The sequence below is a fragment of the Oncorhynchus mykiss genome, chromosome 13 (assembly GCF_013265735.2).
Source record: "Oncorhynchus mykiss isolate Arlee chromosome 13, USDA_OmykA_1.1, whole genome shotgun sequence".
Lineage (NCBI taxonomy): Eukaryota > Metazoa > Chordata > Actinopteri > Salmoniformes > Salmonidae > Oncorhynchus > Oncorhynchus mykiss.
The window spans coordinates 21420266-21439878 of NC_048577.1; the positions used below are offsets into that span (position 1 = coordinate 21420266).

The 19613-nt window shown below is 47.3% G+C and overlaps 1 protein-coding gene across 7 annotated transcripts in view; it reads right to left on the bottom strand.

Moving 5' to 3' along the window:
• Nucleotides 1–19613, bottom strand: part of LOC110485936 (regulatory-associated protein of mTOR) — a 202750-nt gene that overhangs the window by 157575 nt on the left and 25562 nt on the right. For all 7 annotated transcript variants that reach the window (XM_036940605.1, XM_036940602.1, XM_036940601.1 and 4 more), the window contains exon 4: nucleotides 14004–14086. In XM_036940605.1, the coding sequence (XP_036796500.1) occupies nucleotides 14004–14086 (83 nt within the window). The remainder of the gene's footprint in view (nucleotides 1–14003; nucleotides 14087–19613) is intronic.

Below are 19613 nucleotides of genomic sequence, written 5' to 3' on the forward strand. Positions count from 1 at the left end.
CTGGGGCTAAGGTTCACCTTCCAACAGGACAACGACCCTGAGCACACAGCCAAGACAACATAGGAGTGGCCTCGTGACAAGTCTCAATGTCCTTGAGTGGCCCAGCCAGAGCCCGGACTTGAATCCGATCAAACATCTCTGTAGAGACCTTAAAATAGCTGTACAGCAACGCTCCCCATCCAACCTGACAGAACTTGAGAGGATCTGCGAGAAGAATGGTAGAAACTTCCTAAATACAGGTGTGCCAAACTTGTAGCGTCATACCCAAGAAGTCTCAAAGGTGTAATCGTTGCCAAAAGTGCTTCAAGAAATTACTGAGTAAAGGGTCTGAATACTTATGTAAATTTAATATTTCAAGTTTTTTTGTAGAATATTATCAAAAATGTCTAAAAACCTGTTTTTACTTCGTCATTATGGGGTAGTGTGTAGATTGGGGGGGAAAACAATTTTAACAATTTTAGAATATGGCTGTAACGTAACAAAATATGGGAGAAGTAAACGGGTCTGAATACTTTCCAAACGCACTAACTTTGGATCCATCGTCCCAGAACTGTCCCAGAGTCTGTTTTGAACATTCCCAGTCATATTTTGTATTTTTGGGACGACAGGACCTTGATTTCAAGCTAGGCCTGGCACAATTACTGTATAAGCGTGTATCCGACAGTTATGTGTAACCAGTGTGAAATGGCTAGCTAGTTAGCGGGGTGCACGTTTATATCGTTTCAATCGTGATGTCACTCGCTCTAAGACCGTAAAGTAGTTGTTTCCTTGCTTTGCAGGGGCCGCGGCTTTTGTGGAGTGAAAGGTAACGATGCTTCGAGGGTGTCAGTTGTTGATGTGTGCAGAGGGTCCCTGGTTCGAGCCCAGGTAGGGGCGTGGAGAGGGAAGGAAGCTATACCGTTACATATGGATGAAATAAAATATCCGTCAGAGCCGGGAAAAATATACACTCACCGGACAGTTTTTTTTAGCTACACCACTCCAGTCACGCTCCTACAGACAGTGAGGCACGTGGCCGGGGCTATATAAAGCAGGCAGACAGACATCCAGTTACTGTTCGATTGAATGTTAGAACGGGCAAAACAAGTGACCTCAGCGAATGAACGAAAACCTGTGTCATTATAGGGTATTGTGTGTAGATTGCTTAGGGGAAAAAATATTTCAAATCAACTTTAGAATAAGGCTGTAATGTAACAAAATGTGGAAAAAGTCAAGGGGCCTGAATACTTTCTGAAGGCACTGTATGTATATATTTTGCGTGGAACGAACAGCTGACTGAAGAGGGGACGGCCTGGGCTTCGTGCGGTTGGGTCTGTTTCTGCTGTAACATGGACTCTTGACAACGTGATGAAACTTTGCTGCTCGTTGCTGAAACGAGGCAACACCCCCCTCTAGGCAGCAGCAGCACACAGAAATACATTGAATATAAAGGGCTTGGAACCTCTGACAATTTGACTGGTAAACTAGCAATGGCTGCCTTTAATTGTGATGCAATCATTTCCATGGAAATGTAAAATGTTCATACAAATGTTCATACATTCTGTTAACTGATGTGGCTCATGCAATAGAATGCATTTATTGTAATGTCAGTTGGGTTGAATCAAATCACAGCACATGTTGATGGGTCAAAGGTCAAATAGGGGAGGGGCTGCTTATATTTGTCCTGTTTCACCTTAAGTAAAAGTCAGTAACCTGTACGAGTGGCAGGTGTGAATAAGTGTTTTTTGTATATCCAAACTCCCCCCGGAGAGTGGAGTCATGGCCAGGGATCAGCCATTACTGGGGAAAGGGGGATACCTAGTCAGTTGTAGTAGTCTGAATCAGAGGTGCGGCGGGGGGGGGGGGGGGGGGGGGGGGGGGGGGCTGCCACAATTATGGGCTGCCATAATTGACATCCACGCCTTTGGCGCCCGGGGAACATGCCAACATGCCAGGGGCAGAGATTTTTACCTTGTCAGCTCGGGGATTCGATCCAGCAACCTTTTGGTTACTGGCCCAACACTCTAACCATTAGGTTACCTGCCGCCCCAGAGACCATAGAGCAATTAGCGTTAAGTGCCTTGCTCAAGGGAGATTGACATTTTTTTTTTACCTTGTCGGCTGGGAGATTCAAACAGGCAACCTTTGGCCTACAGGCTCTAGCCTATCTGCCGCCAACTTCCTGCTTTGCTCCTATAGGTACACTCGCAATGGCCGCCAGTCCACCCATTTTGCCATCATTGACTTGAATGGGGATGCCTGTTCTATTCATTCTATTTCTATAGCAGCACATGCAGTCAGGGGAAGAGAAAGTGTTTAAAAAATGTATACTAAAAATAAAAAATGCTTTGAACGGTTATTACGATGACCGCAGTCATTTGGTAGGCTAATTAGCGTAATCCCAAAAAATATGACCGTCACAGTCCTATATCAAGCCGTGCCCAACACGCAAATCACAGTTTTGCACGCACACACACAAAGTTAGAGCACACACGGATCCATCCACAATGCCAGTCATTCACACATAGAAAGAATAACTGTATGATAAGTTAAGCGCAGTAAGTGAAGCAGCATTCATTTCTTTCTGTCCCTAGTCCCATCTTGTCTTCCTGTGGGTCTCGCCTCGCCTCCTGCTCTGTAGTCTGTATCCTCTCTATGACTGGGCCCATAGGGCTTGCCAAATGACACACACAAGACAGACACGGGATCGCTCACACACACACACACGGACGGCATATTTCAATAATAGTGCCATGCTGGCCATTTGTCCCTGAACATCGCTGACACAGAAACATGACTGGAGCGGCAGCTGAGAGATGAGTCACTGTGAAACTGTGGAGCGAGAGCAGCAGGACACCGCCGCTATTCATTACACAAACACACACTTACCAAATCAGGTGGTCGGACATACAGATACTCACTCACACCTCTGCCACGGTGCTGTCATATAAATCTGTAATAACCCAATCCACTGCCACTTATCATTAGTTCTGTCAAACTATTCCACCTCTCCGTCACTTTTATGACATGGAGCGAGCAGTCTGAAACACCTCCCACACAGTCACACGCAGTCACACACAGTCACACACAGTCACACACAGTCACACACAGTCACACACAGTCACACACAGTCACACACAGTCACACACAGTCACACACAGTCACACACAGTCACACACAGTGCAATGGTGTCACTCACTCTACTTACTGAGATGATGTGAGGTCTTACTAACACAAATGGTCACTCTCACATGACGGTCCCCATCTCACGCCTGCCTGCACAGGAGAACACACCGCCACTCACTCAATCATTACTAAACAGGCAACTAAATCGAGACATTGACCATCATATGTCTAATGTATTTGCTCAAGGCCATTGACCAGTCCAACAGTACACAGAAGAATCTATGCTCCGTCTCTTCAATGTCTATAGCAGGGCTGTTCAATGTCGGCCCTGGAGGGACAAAACAGTTTCTTCCCTCTCCTTCTAATCAGGGACTAATTCAGACCTGGGACACCAAGTGAGTGCAGTTAACAAAACCCAGAAGGACCGGAATTGAACAGCCCTGGTCTATAGGAATGTGAATGAGAGAATAAAACAATGCCTTTGGGGGCCTTGGAAGGACAACCTGGTTTCTATATAAATCTTTGCATTTGACTATTATTTGTATTGTTTTTCCTATAAGTGACCAATATACACTGTGTACAAAACATTAAGAACACCTGCTTTTTCCATGACAGACTGACCAGGTGAATCCAGGTGAAAGCTGTGATCCCTTACTGATGTCACTTGTTAAATCCTCTTCAATCAGTGTGAACAAAGGGGAGGAGACAGGTTAAAGTAGGATTTTGAAGCCTTGAGACAATTGAGACATAGATTGCGTGTGTGCCATTCAGATGATGAATGGGCAAGACAAAAGATGTAAGCGCCTTTGAAACGGGTATGGTAGCAGGTGCCAGTTGCACCGGTTTGATAGTGTCAAGAACTGCAGCGCTGCTTGCTTTTTCACACTCAATAGTTTCCTGTGAGTAGCAAGAATAGTCCAACACCCAAACGACATCCAGCCAAATTGACACATTGGAGTCTACATGGGCCAGCATCCCAGTGGAACGCTTTCAACTCCTTGTAGAGTTCATGCCAGGCGAATTGAGGCTGTTCTGAGGGCAAAAAGGGGAGTGTGCCACTCACTATTAGGAAGGTGTCCCTATTGTTTTGTAGTTTACATTTCGAAAAGGGGATCAACGTACTGTACTATAACACACAAATTGACACTTGATCGGTACTAAACGTTTGCGACCTCCACCAGATCGTCTCTAGATCTCTAGTTGTCTTTCCTATGATATTTAGAATGGTGATCAGCAGTCAGAGCTGATCGATACTGCTCTGAAGTGGTTCCTCCTGTCTCCCATAGGGATCCCATTGCCTTGACCGATGCCTCGGCTCATTACCACGTTGTTTATAGATCCGATCTATGGATCGGCCACTGACCAAGGGAAATAGGCAACCATACCTCTTCCTGTGTGTTAATTGGTCCCCCCGACCCAGATGGGCTAGTAGTACATCTCCACATGTTATATGCTTGTTTCCCCTCGCTTGAATAGTTTGTGATCGTCCCGCCTAAAGGGGGAAGCGAATCATTGAGCATTGGGGGGAGGGAACGCCATCTCTGCATGTGAAGATGTGAATTCCGCTTTGTTCTGAAAACATTTGCATTCCAAATTTGAACAGTTAAGACTGTCAAGATCACACTAGCTCAGTCACCCAACACCTCGTCCCTGTCACGCTCTGTTCTCTCTCTCTCCCGCCAGAGATCTCGACACAGCCCGGGTAATAAAAGTGAATCTAAAAACCCAAATCAGGAGCAGAGTTTTAAGAACACTGATAAATAATGTAGAGGGCGTTCTACTGGACAGCAGAGGCTCAGATCTACAGCCAGTGCAGTGCTAGCAGAAAAAGCAGCTCAACGAGAGAGAAAAGTTACGGGGGGATACAGGTGGGGAGTTGGAGGGTGAGAGAGAGAGAGAGCGGAAGAGACTATGCAGGCATGCAGAGAAGTCACACCAGCTCTGCTCAGCCAGTCTTCTCGCCACAGGGCTGTTAAAAAGGTAATGGCATTCTGACAAAGCTGCTGCTTTTAAAAACAGGAGCTTTCATCTCAACCAGTGGAGAGGAGAGGGGTGAAAATCCACGATGACATGCGGCACAAAATCAACAATTCTAACCAACTGTTCCGTGAGAAAGAGAGAGGGAGAAAAAAGGGGGGGAGAAGAATGCATGCTACGAAAGAGGGTGAAAGAGTGAGAAAGTGCCATGGGGATAAAGTAAGGAACACAGACAGGAAGAGTAGGAATAAGGCAGACAGGGACAGAAAGAGACAGAATAGAGCAAAGAGAGAAATCTCAACACAGGAGGAGGCAGTCACGAAACTGAATGCGGTGCTAGTTCTCAGTTGAATCCACATCCACAGTAGAACAGAACTGGCAACGCCTTTAAGTCAAGAGAAGACTTGTGAGCAACCCACAAGTGAGCAATTGTAATCTGTGCACTGACTAAATCGGTCATGTTTTACCCCTCAAAGCCAAGAGCTCTTCAGCAATGCCTGTCAGTTGTTATGCAAGCTGTCACATATTGACGGCAATACATGTAGGCTACGTCATTATCGGTCTCATAGGAGTGGCGCACAAATCGAGCAAGCTACCGCAGCAACCACCTACTATGCACATCGCTGTGGGAGTGTGGGTAGTTGCATCTCTCCCTTCTCTGCCATCAGCGGTGGTTGGTCGGTGTACAGCCGTGAAGAAGAAACCCTGGGAGGCATAAAATATTAACGAGGGCCCATTAGGAAGCGGAGAGCGGGTTAGCTAGGTGAGGCTGAGCTCTAGAGGAGAGGAGACCAGTAGAGCATCGAACCCATTCAGAGGCAGAGCAGAGGCCCAACACCGGGTTTAGTGTGGAGGCGAGATATTGAGGAGGACTTGAGATGTTTCAACTTTGAAGATGATTCGACGAGATGCGACGAAAGTCTCAATCCCAGTTCACCACAGATCGTCGTTGTTGTGTGTCACGTGTGAGCATGTGTATATTTGTCTGTACGCATGCGCCACAAGAGGTTGGTGGTACCTTAATTGGGGGAGGACTGGCTCGTGGCAATGGCTTGAGCGGAAATGGTATTAAACACATCAAAACACACGGTTTGATGACATTCCATTCGCTCTGTTCAAGCCACTATTATGAGCCATCCTCCCCTCAGCAGCCTCCACTGGTATGTGTCTCTCTCTCTGTGCAAAGTATAGAAGAGGAAAGGAATAGGTAGGACATGTACAGGTATAGTAACTGCCAATGGTTTTGGCCCAAGCTACCCAGTGTCTGGGAGTGTCTATTTTGGGCCTGTGTATCAGTCAGTCACGTGGGCTGGCGGGGTGATGGATCATGATGAGATTAGCCCGTTGTCCCTCTGCAGCGCCGCCGTGCCAGGAGTCTGGTGTCACTTTCACTCAGACTCTTTATCAATAATGAGCCACTGGCAGCATGCTACGCTAGCGGTAGGTCACGCTATGCTAGGCTACGCTGTTCGAGGATATGCCATGATAGCCAAGGGGCCCAAATAGGCCTAAAGTACACCAGTACAGCAATTGTAGTATTGTAGTTTAACATATATTGAGCTAAATTAGAAATGTAACGCTAAGCTATGCTAATGTAATACCCAAGAAAGGGTTTAACACACAGCCATTAATTTATAGCTATATAGATAGATACACTGGTGGAATATACATGGCTAAATATGTTACAGTGCACTAGCTACATCCCAAGGTAACAAGAGCCAAAAATAGACCACGTGAATAATTTACAGTACAGGGGGACATATGTGGGCTAATGTGCCATAGCTGGGGATGCTATGTACTTCTAGCCAGGAAACAGAGTATAGTCCCTAACACTGTGCGTGTGCGTGTGTCAATTCCTGACATTTAATCCTAGTAAGAATTCCCTGTTATAGGACAGTTAGGATCACCAGTTTATTTTAAGAATGTGAAATGTCAGAATAATAGTAGAGAGAATGATTATTTCAGCTTTTATTTCTTTCATCCCATTCCCAGTGGGTCAGAAGTTGACATACACTCAATTAGTATTTGGTAGCATTGCCTTTAAATTGTTTAACTTGGGTCAAACGTTTCGGATAGCCTTCTACAAGCTTCCAACAATAAGATCCTTCTCGCACATGCTTTTTCAGTTCTGCCCAAAAATGTTCTATGGGATTGATGTCAGGGCTTTGTGATGGCCACTCCAATACCTTGACTTTGTTGTCCTTAAGCAATTTTGCCACAAGTATGCTTGTGGTCATTGTTCATTTGCAAGACCCATTTGCGACCAAGCTTTAACTTCCTGACTGATGTCTTGAGATGTTGCTTCAATATATCCACATAACATCCTGACTAATGATGCCATCTATTTTGTGAAGTGCACCAGTCCCGCCTGCAGCAAAGCACCCCCACAACATGATGCTGCCACCCCCGTGCTTCACAGTTGGGGTGGTGTTCTTCAGCTTGCAAGTCCCCCACTTTTTCCTCCAAACATAACAATGGTCATTATGGCCAAACAGTTCCATTTTTGTTTCATCAGACCAGAGGTTTTGGAGCAGTGGCTTCTTACTTGCTGAGCGGCCTATCAGGTTATGTCGATATAGGACTTGTTTTACTGTGGATATAGATACTTTTGTACCAGTTTCCTCCAGCATCTTCACACGGTCCTTTGCTGTTGTTCTGGGATTGATTTGCACTTTTCGCACCAAAGAATGTTAATCTCTAGGAGACAGAACACATCTCCATTCTGAGCGGTATGACGGCTGAGTGGTCCCATGGTGTTCATACTTGCGTACCATCATTTATACAGATGAAAGTGGTACCTTCAGGCGTTTGGAAATTGCTCCCAAGAATGAACCAGACTTGTGGAGGTCTACAGTTATTTTTCTGAGGTCTTGGCTGATTTCTATTGATTTTCCCATGATGTCAAGCAAAGAGGCACTGAGTTTGAAGGTAGGCCTTGAAATACATCCACAGGTACACCTCCAATTGGCTCAAATTATGTCAATTAGCCTATCAGAAGCTTCTAAAGCCATTACATCCTTTTCTGGAATTTTCCAAGCTGTTTAAAGGCACAGTCAACTTAGTGTATGTAAATCTCTGACCCACTGGAATTGTGATACAGTGAATTACAAGTTAAATAATCTGTCTGTAAACAATTGTTGGAAAAATGACTTGTGTCATGCACAAAGTAGATGTCCTAACCGACTTGCCAAAACTATAGTTTGTTAACAAGAAATATATGGAGTGGTTGAAAAACGAGTTTAATGAATCCAACCTAAATGTATGTAAACTTCTGACTTCAACCGTATATATACATAAATAAGAGAGAGCGAGCGAGCAAGAGAGAGAGACATGATGACAGGTTAGGCTGGCACTGCCAACCATGGAGAAAGTCCCTCCAAACATGGGCAGTATAGGCACAGTTGTCAAGAGTTGAACAGGGCTCGGATATCACTGATTAAGTACCAACGAGGTGGCCATTCTAATTTTCAGAACACGGCAAAGTAGAGGGATTTATTTATTTTTTGTATTTTTATGATACCCATTTTTCTCCCCAATTTCATGGTATCCAATTGGTAGTTAGTCTTGTCCCATCGCTGCAACTCCCATACGGGAGAGGCGAACATTGAAACAACTCCGAAACACACCCAGCCAAGCCACACTGCTTCTTGACACAATGCCTGCTTAACCCGGAAGCCAGGCGAACCAATGTGCCGGAGGAAACGTACAACACCTGGCGACTGTGTCAGCGAGCACTGAGCCCGGCCCGCAACAGGAGTCATTAGTGCGTGATGGGCCGGCTGCGACAGAGACTGGACTCGAACCAGGATCTCTAGTGGCACAGCAAGCACTTTGATACAGTGCCTCAGGCCACTACGCCACTCGGGAGGCCAGGAAGACAGAGTTGATTTCATGCAACGGGGTGGTACTCATATTGTGGTTCAGGTCATAATTAAAAGTTGAAAGTTAAGAAAATTAGTTACAACGGCTCCATGTAAATGATACATCTAAATACACAAGATACAGTATTCTAAAATACAAGAAGGTTATTTTAGGTCCAGTTTCATTTTCATGAGTGGTTTTCACATGAACCCAGAGTCAGAGTGTGACAGGTGTAAGTTCAGCTCAGTGCTAGTATTATTAGTTACAGCATCATACAGAGAGGTCTGTGGTCCAGAAGTGGTCTCTGGCCGAGCAGTAGGCCTATGTCCTGAGGCTGAAAGAGACTGAATGATTTCACACTCCTCCACTCCTTCCCTCCTCCTCTCTCCCACCATCTGGTACTGACCTCTGGCTCACTCAGCCCACACTCAGCTGGTGTGTTTCACTCTCTCCCTCTCTTCACGCTCGCCTTCTCCTTTCTACTTACTGTCCTTCCCACGCTCAAATCTCCTTTCCATTCAATTCTTCCTTCTCTCTCCTTCCTTCTGTCCTTCCACCTCCTTCCATCCGTCCTTCCACCTCTCCCCCCTTCCTTTCTTCCATCCGCCTCTCCTCCACCCTCGTTTCTTCCATCCGCCTCTCCTCCACCCTCATTTCTTCCATCCGCCTCTCCTCCACCCTCATTTCTTCCACCCGCCTCTCCCCCCTTACCTTACTTCCACCCGCCTCTCCCCCCCCTTACCTTCCTTCCACCTCTCGCCCGCCCCCTTACCTTCCTTCCACCTCTCGCCCCCCCCCCCTTACCTTCCTTCCACCTCTCGCCCCCCCTTACCTTCCACCTCGCCCCCCCCTTACCTTCCACCTCGCCCCCCCCTTACCTTCCACCTCGCCCCCCCCTTACCTTCCACCTCGCCCCCCCCTTACCTTCCACCTTAACTTCCACCTCGCCCCCCCTTACCTTCCTTCCGCCACTCCTCCCCCCTTTCCTTCCTTCCACCACTCCTCCCCCCTTACCTTCCTTCCACCACTCCTCCCCCCTTACCTTCCTTCCACCACTCCTCCCCCTTACCTTCCTTCCACCACTCCTCCCCCCTTACCTTCCTTCCACCACTCCTCCCCCTTACCTTCCTTCCACCACTCCTCCCCCTTACCTTCCTTCCACCACTCCTCCCCCTTACCTTCCTTCCACCACTCCTACCCCTTACCTTCCTTCCACCACTCCTACCCCTTACCTTCCTTCCACCACTCCTCCCCCTTACCTTCCTTCCACCACTCCTCCCCCTTACCTTCCTTCCACCACTCCTCCCCCTTACCTTCCTTCCACCACTCCTCCCCCTTACCTTCCTTCCACCACTCCTCCCCCTTACCTTCCTTCCACCACTCCTCCCCCTTACCTTCCTTCCACCACTCCTCCCCCTTACCTTCCTTCCACCACTACCCCCCCTTATCTTCCTTCCACCACTCCCCCCCTTACCTTCCTTCCACCACTCCCCCCCTTACCTTCCTTCCACCACTCCTCCCCCGTACCTTCCTTCCACCACTCCTCCCCGTACCTTCCTTCCACCACTCCTCCCCCGTACCTCTTCCTTCCATCACTCCTCCCCCCTTACCTTCCTTCCACCACTCCTCCCCCTTACCTTCCTTCCACCACTCCTCCCCGTACCTCTTCCTTCCACCACTCCTCCCCCTTACCTTCCTTCCACCACTCCTCCCCCGTACCTCTTCCTTCCACCACTCCTCCCCCTTTACCTTCCTTCCACCACTCCTCCCCCTTACCTTCCTTCCACCATTCCCTCCCTTACCTTCCTTCCACCACTCCCCCCTTACCTTCCTTCCACCACTCCCCCCTTACCTTCCTTCCACCACTCCCCCCTTACCTTCCTTCCACCACTCCCCCCTTACCTTCCTTCCACCACTCCCCCCTTACCTTCCTTCCACCACTCCCCCCTTATCTTCCTTCCACCACTCCCCCCGTATCTTCCTTCCACCACTCCCCCCTTATCTTCCACCACTCCCCCCTTATCTTCCTTCCACCACTCCCCCCCTTACCTTCCTTCCACCACTCCCCCCCTTACCTTCCTTCCACCACTCCCCCCCTTACCTTCCTTCCACCACTCCCCCCCTTACCTTCCTTCCACCACTCCCCCCCTTATCTTCCTTCCACCACTCCCCCCGTATCTTCCTTCCACCACTCCCCCCTTATCTTCCACCACTCCCCCCTTATCTTCCTTCCACCACTCCCCCCCTTACCTTCCTTCCACCACTCCCCCCCTTACCTTCCTTCCACCACTCCCCCCCTTACCTTCCTTCCACCACTCCCCCCCTTACCCTTCTTTCCACCACTCCCCCCTTACCCTTCTTTCCACCACTCCCCCCTTACCCTTCTTTCCACCACTCCCCCCTTACCCTTCTTTCCACCACTCCCCCCTTACCCTTCTTTCCACCACTCCCCCCTTACCCTTCCTTCCACCACTCCCCCTTACCCTTCCTTCCACCACTCCTCCCCCTTACCTTCCTTCCACCACTCCTCCCCCTTACCTTCCTTCCACCACTCCTCCCCCGTACCTTCCTTCCACCACTCCTCCCCCGTACCTTCCTTCCACCACTCCTCCCCCTCACCTTCCTTCCACCACTCCTCCCCCTTACCTTCCTTCCACCACTCCTCCCCCTTACCTTCCTTCCACCACTCCTCCCCCTTACCTTCCTTCCACCATTCCCCCCTTACCCTTCTTTCCACCACTCCCCCCCTTACCCTTCTTTCCACCACTCCCCCCTTACCCTTCTTTCCACCACTCCCCCCCTTACCCTTCTTTCCACCACTCCCCCCCTTACCCTTCTTTCCACCACTCCCCCTTACCCTTCCTTCCACCACTCCTCCCCCGTACCTTCCTTCCACCACTCCTCCCCCGTACCTTCCTTCCACTACTCCTCCCCCCGTACCTTCCTTCCATCACTCCTCCCCCCTTACCTTCCTTCCACCACTCCTCCCCCTTACCTTCCTTCCACCACTCCTCCCCCTTACCTTCCACCATCCCCCCGTACCTTCCTTCCACCACTCCCCCCTTACCTACCTTCCACCACTCCCCCCTTACCTACCTTCCACCACTCCCCCCCCTTACCTACCTTCCACCACTCACCCCCCTTACCTACCTTCCACCACTCACCCCCCTTACCTACCTTCCACCACTCACCCCCCTTACCTACCTTTCACCACTCACCCCCCTTACCTACCTTTCACCACTCACCCCCCTTACCTACCTTTCACCACTCCCCCCCTTACCTTCCACCACTCCCCCCCTTACCTTCCACCACTCCCCCCCTTACCTTCCACCACCCCCCCCCTTACCTTCCACCACTCCCCCCTTACCTTCCTTCCACCACTCCCCCCTTACCTTCCTTCCACCACTCCCCCCTTACCTTCCTTCCACCACTCCCCCCTTACCTTCCTTCCACCACTCCCCCCCTTACCTTCCTTCCACCACTCCCCCCGTATCTTCCTTCCACCACTCCTCCCGTATCTTCCTTCCACCACTCCCCCCTTATCTTCCACCACTCCCCCCTTATCTTCCTTCCACCACTCCCCCCCTTACCTTCCTTCCACCACTCCCCCCCTTACCTTCCTTCCACCACTCCCCCCCTTACCTTCCTTCCACCACTCCCCCCCTTACCCTTCTTTCCACCACTCCCCCCTTACCCTTCTTTCCACCACTCCCCCCTTACCCTTCTTTCCACCACTCCCCCTTACCCTTCTTTCCACCACTCGCCCCTTACCCTTCTTTCCACCACTCCCCCCTTACCCTTCCTTCCACCACTCCCCCTTACCCTTCCTTCCACCACTCCTCCCCCTTACCTTCCTTCCACCACTCCTCCCCCTTACCTTCCTTCCACCACTCCTCCCCCGTACCTTCCTTCCACCACTCCTCCCCCGTACCTTCCTTCCACCACTCCTCCCCCTCACCTTCCTTCCACCACTCCTCCCCCTTACCTTCCTTCCACCACTCCTCCCCCTTACCTTCCTTCCACCACTCCTCCCCCTTACCTTCCTTCCACCACTCCTCCCCCTTACCTTCCTTCCACCATTCCCCCCTTACCCTTCTTTCCACCACTCCCCCCCTTACCCTTCTTTCCACCACTCCCCCCTTACCCTTCTTTCCACCACTCCCCCCCTTACCCTTCTTTCCACCACTCCCCCCCTTACCCTTCTTTCCACCACTCCCCCTTACCCTTCCTTCCACCACTCCTCCCCCGTACCTTCCTTCCACCACTCCTCCCCCGTACCTTCCTTCCACTACTCCTCCCCCCGTACCTTCCTTCCATCACTCCTCCCCCCTTACCTTCCTTCCACCACTCCTCCCCCTTACCTTCCTTCCACCACTCCTCCCCCTTACCTTCCACCATCCCCCCCGTACCTTCCTTCCACCACTCCCCCCTTACCTTCCTTCCACCACTCCCCCCTTACCTACCTTCCACCACTCCCCCCTTACCTACCTTCCACCACTCCCCCCTTACCTACCTTCCACCACTCCCCCCCCTTACCTACCTTCCACCACTCACCCCCCTTACCTACCTTCCACCACTCACCCCCCTTACCTACCTTTCACCACTCACCCCCCTTACCTACCTTTCACCACTCCCCCCCTTACCTACCTTTCACCACTCCCCCCCTTACCTTCCACCACTCCCCCCCTTACCTTCCACCACTCCCCCCCTTACCTTCCACCACCCCCCCCCTTACCTTCCACCACTCCCCCCCTTACCTTCCACCACCCCCCCCCTTACCTTCCACCACCCCCCCCCCTTACCTTCCACCACTCCCCCCCCCTTACCTTCCACCACTCCCCCCCCCCTTACCTTCCACCACTCCCCCCCACGTACCTTCCTTCCACCTGCTTAAGTGCACGTGTAGGACACACATCTCCAAGCCCCATAGGACCCTGTCTAAAGACTAGCGAGACAGTGATCCACAACACAGTACGTACAGGTACAGACTAGTATGTGTGGGTGGTGGGTCACTGAGGTAGAGTAAGAGGAGGGAGAACATGGGGGCCATGTGAACTCACCCTGGGTTGCCAGTTCTCATACTGCTTCTGCAGGTTGGCCCCAATGGTCTCCAGGGCTTTCTGTGGACTCATGGACAGAGGGTCTGGAGGAGAGGAAACAGACATTCATCATCATAAGGACAACATTAGACTTGGGTACAACCAGCACAGCAACACAGTAGTGAAATGCACAAAAATGACCACATTACTCATAATACTCATATATTTATCTAGAAGCATTGCTTTTACAAGATGGGAAGGTAAAAGTATTGCAGATCTAAAGTAACAGATATCTATATACAGTGTGTATTATGGGGTATTGGGTATTGTGTGTAGATTGATGTACAGGTACAGTCAAAAGTCAGGACACCTACTCATTCAAGGGTTTTCTTAATTTTTACTATTTTCTACATTGTACACTTATGGAATCATGCAACCAAAAGTGTTAAATCATAATATTTTCGGATGACAGCTTTGCACACTCTTGGCATTCTCTAAACCACCTTCGTTAGGTAGTCACATGGAATGCTTTTCCAACAGTCTTGAAGGAGTTCCCACATATGCTGAGCACTTGTTGGCTGCTTTTACTTCACGCTGCGGTCCAACTCATCCCAAACCATCTCAATTGGGTTGAGGTCGGGGGATTGTGGAGGCCAGGTCATCTGATGCAGCACTCCATCACTCTCCTTCTTGGTCAAATAGTCCTTACACAGTCTGGAGGTGTGTTGGGTCATTGTCCTGTTGAAAAACGAATGATAGTCCCACTAAGCGCAAACCAGATGATGGCGTATCGCTGCAGAATGCTGTGGCAGCCATGCTGGTTAAGTGTGCCTTGAATTCTAAATAAATCAGTGTCACCAGCAAAGCACCCCCACACAATCACACCACCTCCATGCTTCACAGTGGGAACCACACATGCAGAGATCATCCATTCACCTACTCTGTGTCTCACAAAGACACGGCAGTTGGAATCAAAATCTCCAATTTTGGCTCAGACCAAAGGAAAGATTTCCACCGGTCTAATGTCCGTTGCTCGTGTTTCTTCACCCAAACAAGTCACATCTTCTGCTTGGTGATCTTTAGTAGAGGTTTCTTTGCAGCAATTCGACCATGAAGGCCTGATTCACACAGTCTCCTCTGAACAGTTGATGTTGAGATGTATCTGTTACTTGAACTCTGAAGCATTTATTTGGGCTGCAATTTCTGAGGCTGGTAACTCTAATGAACGTATCCTCTGCAGCAGAGGTAACTCGGGGTCTTCCTTTCCTGTGGCGGTCCTCATGAGAGCCAGTTTCATCATAGCGCTTGATGGTTTTTGCGACTACACTTGAAGAAACTTTCAAAGTTCTTGAAATGTTCCAGATTGACTGACCTTCATGTCATAAAGTAATGGACTGTCGTTTCTCTTTGCTTATTTGAGCTGTTCTTGCCATAATATGGACTTGGTATTTTACCAAATAGGGCTATCTTCTGTATACCACCCCTACCTTGTCACAACACAACTGATTGGCTCAAACGCCTTGATGAAAGAAATTCCACAAACAAGGCACATCTGTTAATTTAAATGCATTCAAGGTGACAACCTCATGAATCTGGTTGAGAGAATGCCAAGCATGTGCAAAGCTGTCAAGGCAAAGGGTGGTTACTTTGAAGAATGTCAAATATAAAATATATTTTGAACTCTTTTGGTTACTAGATGATTCCATGTGTTATTTCATAGTTTATGTCTTCACTATTATTCTACAATGTAGAAAATAGTTTTAAATTTTTTTTTTAAACATTTAAATTAGTAGGTGTCCAAACTTTTGACTGGTACTGTCAATGCTACAATCGTGAGCTGCAGTATTCCATGATTTGGATTAAGAGTCCTCCAGCCCATTTGATATGCCACAACAGAGATCAGATAAATCCCAAAATTGCCATCACAATGAAGCAGAGATTCAGTTTAGACAGTTAACCCAATAGAGAACCAGTATCACAATCCCTCGCCATTTGTTTGGTAAGGCTGTTTCTCTTATCAAATTAAACTACATAACACGGAGAAATCTCCCCAGCGCTTCGGACTGAAATATTACCAAGAAGAAATCTAATTGTATAAAGCATAGCGCATATTATAGATTCTGAAATATCACATTCTGTCCACAATGCAGAGAATTACATGATTGATTTAGAAATTACCGGATCTATTGACAATATGCATATTCAGGGACACTGACAATGTTTTGGGGACAAAGCATATTTATTGATAGATGATATATTTTCAGTAGCCAGTAAGTCAAGGAAATGTATATTGTGCAGTATAACGCAACTGCAGTGAGTAAATGTAAGATGATGACCCTAAAGTGGTATGATGCATTCATTTCTCTTCAGAGAGTAAAATGTAGGAAGGAGGGAGGGGGTGAGGGTGGGTCAGAGAAGAAGAACGATAGCTAACGATTGTGCATTTAAGGTTATTCTATACAGTTCTTTAAATAAACCATGATCTGATGATTGACAGTTTGCATTGTGCTCAGTCAAAGTCTACAATGAAACAGGAGCAGACTGTCAGAAGTCTTTGCTTTTTTGAATGTGTTAAGTGCTTCCTTTCATAAACTCTACCATCAAACAGTCTTGAATTTCATGTGGTTTCTTTTTGTCAAACCATCTGTGGGGGTGTAAAGTTTAATTATTACTATCATTTTGTCTGGCTGGTTTCTTCTCAGTTTTCTAATATACTGTTACAAAACGTGGATTACAAAACGTGGATTTAGGGCTGGGCAATATGGTCATATCAGATAACAATATTTTCCTCATGTTTTAACGGTATGAAGATATTTTATGTTTTAGAACAACAAAAGCTTTAAATATGCGTCAGGAGGAGTGCATGATCGTAGCGTGGCAACAAATACATTCTAAGTGGTTTTAAAATGGAGCTCTCTTTTCTGATTGTTTTATACTCTTCAAACTTGATCCCAATTGTTTTTAGTTGTTGCATTTTTCATACATTTCTGAATTTCCTTCACTAATTTGTTATAATTCCCACAATGTAAAACAATCGTTTTTACTTTGTATGGTTCTGTGAAAAGATCACTTTTCCTTTCACAGAATAATTATTATTTTCTATAAACAGGTTTCCGTCAAACGTTTTTATGCGAGTAAAGTACACGCCGGATAAAAAAAATTCACGACAGGCTTGATGTCGACAAAAAACAAATAGACACGGTGGGATCTGTGTGTCTGTAAAATTAATTATGCGAGAAATGGTGGTGGTAACGCTTTTATGTGTAAATATTGATTAAATAACCATCATATCAAAGTAAACTTGGAGTCGCACAATGACGTGTGGTCCTCCCACTAGGCTACAGATGAAATAGGTATTGATGAACTTCAAGTGCAAGGTGATGAGCTTGATGCTCCTTTCTAATAAATATCCAGGGTATTATGGTGACATGTTGATCGATCCTGCAGTTAAACAAATAAAAATGATCTTGCTCTTTTGTCCATAATAACCTTGTAATGAAGGTTTAGACACTAGGCTATACCGGCACTGTATCTGCAAGCTGTTGGTTAGAGCGCATGTGCCAATACCAGTGGGGAAATTCACTATATTACGCAAACATTTGTGACAAAACCAGCAGTAGAGTTGAAAATGCATTGGAACCCCATTTAACTTGTAATTATTATACAGTACAGTACATGGGAATTTAACCACAAAATATATTTTAATGTGCACGACGTCATCACGTGCAGCCTTTTACCAACAGGTACATTTGATGGAAACCCATCTATGGTTTGAAAACGCAAATATTCAAAAATCTGCAAGAAAGCTATAACTTATGCGCATGAAAATCTGTCGCAAATTGGATGGAAATCTAGTTTGTTTAAGACCATATATTTTCAAATGGATTCAATGAATGTACTTTCGCCACAAGGGGCATTGTGCCAACTGGCTTATGTGCCTTTTTGTTTTGTTGAGCAAAACTTTTTGTGGAAGGCATTACACAGAGCACGGACCCCTCCCCAACGTCGTCGTGATATGTCGAGTTTCCTTGTAGGCCTATTTGGCGTGAAACTGAAGCCAGATGTATAGCCTATTGCCTGTGAGTTGACTGGCGCAACTTTTACTTGGAACAAGGGGTCATGTCCCCCTACATTCTGAAATTGCATTTTTGCCCACACCAGTTTTATCATTGCAATATGAAAAGAAGAAAAAAGCGGCAACGGTGTGCTTTAGGACAGAAGGTCGCCTCCGAGCGGTCAGGTAGGCTATTTAGAGTGTTCAGCTGGCTGGATTTAGGACCACGCAGATGCCACAGAGCAGGTTGACAGGCTGTGTGAAGGCAAAGCTTCTGGAAGGCTGGCTGGACCAGCACAGGAGAGCTGAGGATAGATCAGTGTGTATGTGTTGCGCTCTTTCACAAAGTTGTAAAAGCAAGCAGAGCAAAAATTGGCTACTCTTTAGTTGACTCATGTAGCTGGCAAGGTAACTGCTGTTTAACTTCATGAAAAAAACATAACTGAGCTAGTATTGTAATGTTAGGTAATGTTTCATCCCCTCTTGACTGAGGTAAATTAATAAGCTATGCTAGCTAGTAGCTACCAGTCAGGTCAGCTCTAGCCTCTAGTTATCTGTCAGATAGATAATAATAGCCACCTCATATTGCTAACAGCTGTTGTTTGTATGGAAATGTTAAGTCTTTGTTTTGCCCCTTTTCAAAATTAAATGAACTCTGCTAGCTTTCACCGGTTGATGTACCGTTAGAGAGAGCTGGCAAAAAGTTAGCTAACATTAGCTATTATTTTTTTGCCTCAATCACACTAGACCTGAATCAAACGATGAAACCACCAACAAAACCATTTAAGATTCCTATTGTGACGCTTTTTCAGTGCTATGTGAGTTTTATTAGACAGTATGGCAATGTAACTGTATTGATCAGTTTCCCTAGCTAATTCCCTACTTTTCACACTGACACAGTTATTAACAGCGCTAACGTTACAGACGTCATTGTGCACAGTAGAGGTCTGCCAGGGACCTATTCTTCATCTCCCTCCCACCCGCACCCTGCTGGCTTTCTGTCCGACTCCCACCCGCTACCACAAGAACTGGTCCCAAACCCAACATAGTCCCGCCGTATGTGACGCAGATCACTTGCCAGTCATGGTCCCCGCAAATGTATGCCCTTTAGGCAATATCAAATACACAACAATTACGTAGGAAATCGGTTACATGTCCAGAGATTCTCACATGGCCCTTATAGTGTGTTACTGGGCTCTATCAGCCAATGTGATAGATGTAGTTGAAGTGAGCAGAGTTGGACAGACTTGCTATTTTTATAGCTACCTTTTAGCAGTGGGAAGATTGACAGAGAGAAATATGGATGATCAATATTTTAAGCAATGTAGTAAACTATAGCCTAATCATAGGCTTATTTAGGAAGTACATTTCTTTGGAAAGAACTGCCCCGTGCTTCTCATCCCATGCATAAGCTATAGCCTACTATTGAATCGAGACCACACGGGCACCTGATCTCACAGGTATGGCTACTGAACTGGAAGCAGCAAACATGATGACAGCGACACCTGCTACGTTTTGCGTAGGCCTATAAGATATAGCCTACCTTCTAGGACGATTTGCAGGCAGAGACAAAAACA